Source organism: Apis dorsata, unplaced genomic scaffold, assembly GCF_000469605.1.
Source record: "Apis dorsata unplaced genomic scaffold, Apis dorsata 1.3 scaffold_56, whole genome shotgun sequence".
In the NCBI taxonomy this organism is placed as follows: Eukaryota; Metazoa; Arthropoda; class Insecta; order Hymenoptera; family Apidae; genus Apis; species Apis dorsata.
This window is the reverse complement of record NW_006263356.1, coordinates 701,195-702,532: the sequence shown is the minus strand read 5'-3', so window position 1 is coordinate 702,532 and position 1,338 is coordinate 701,195. Positions and strand designations below refer to the sequence as shown.

General features: G+C 18.8%; 1 protein-coding gene across 1 annotated transcript in view; it reads right to left on the bottom strand.

The window, feature by feature from the left end:
• The window catches only part of LOC102679442, a 3,198-nt gene that overhangs the window by 1,267 nt on the left and 593 nt on the right, over window positions 1-1,338 (bottom strand). The window contains exon 2 of the mRNA XM_031515142.1: window positions 462-627. Within this exon, the coding sequence (XP_031371002.1) occupies window positions 462-627 (166 nt within the window). The remainder of the gene's footprint in view (window positions 1-461; window positions 628-1,338) is intronic.

Genomic DNA, 1,338 nt, shown 5'->3' with positions numbered 1-1,338 from the left:
TAATTATTTTATATATTTTATTTATTATTTTATATATTTTATTTATTATTTTCTAATAATTATTATTTTGAAATATTTTTTTATATCTTAATAATTTGAAATAATAAATTATCAGAAGTTGATATTATAATTCACGATAAAGTATTCGATGGTAAGATATTTTTATCATATGATAAAATATTATTATATGATATCTAATATTAAATATTAAATTTATATTATTTAATATTAAACAAAAATTTAATATTGTTCAATATCAATAAATAATAAGATGATATAACTTTATTAATTGAATAATATTATATAAACATATAAAAAATATTTCTTTGTATAAACCTGTCAATTATATCCTTTATATGTGTCTACATATCATGTCCTGCATATTGTATAGGGAAAAAATTAAATGTATACATATATAAATAAATATTACGAATTAATATGAATATATACCATGAATATACCTGATCCATTTCTTATTAACTGATCTTGCAAATATTGATTGACATTGGGCAATTTAGACGATGAACATTTCTCTTGATTTAAGATTTCTTGCTGTTGCTGTTTAGAATTTTTATCTAGATCCAACAATATAGGCGAATGAGCGCATTCTTCGCTATCATTTTCTGACTAAAAAAAATTAAAACAATTTTCAATTTTTAGAAGTGTTCTTTTCTTACATCTTTTTTTTTTGTAAAAAATTATTTAGAAATTATTATTATACGAAACATGTGAAACATGTGAATTCAAAGATTTTATCGATCAATCCTTTTCACGTACAATAAGGTGTATAAGATAAAATTAAAAATTATTATAGTTATAGCTATAAATAAGAATAATTTTCGTGTACAACATCTGTTGTGGATAATAAAAAAAAGATTCGAAGAATAATTACAAATGTAATATATAATTTAAAAATATTAAAAATATTTAATTAACAAATATGATCCTATTTAGAAGATTTTCGTGAAATAATTATATCGAATGCAAAAGAAACTTTTCGAAAGGAAATTTTTTGAAAGAAATATTTTAAGATATCGAATAAAGAAAATTGTTCTTTTTCATTTATATTTCTAAACGTATTTTAAATTAATCCTTTATTAAAAAATATGTTAAATATAATCATTCCTTTTATTTATTCGTTTCATTTTTATTATTAATAAAATTTAAATGTATTTTCTCCAAGTATTTTTACGAATATACCTTAAAAATAAATTTCCCAATTAATTTCTATTATACGCAAATCTTCTATTATACGCAACAAGATAAGTAAGCATTAAACACTCTTTACTTTTGTACATCGAAGAAATTTCAAAACACAATTTAAATACGACATAATAT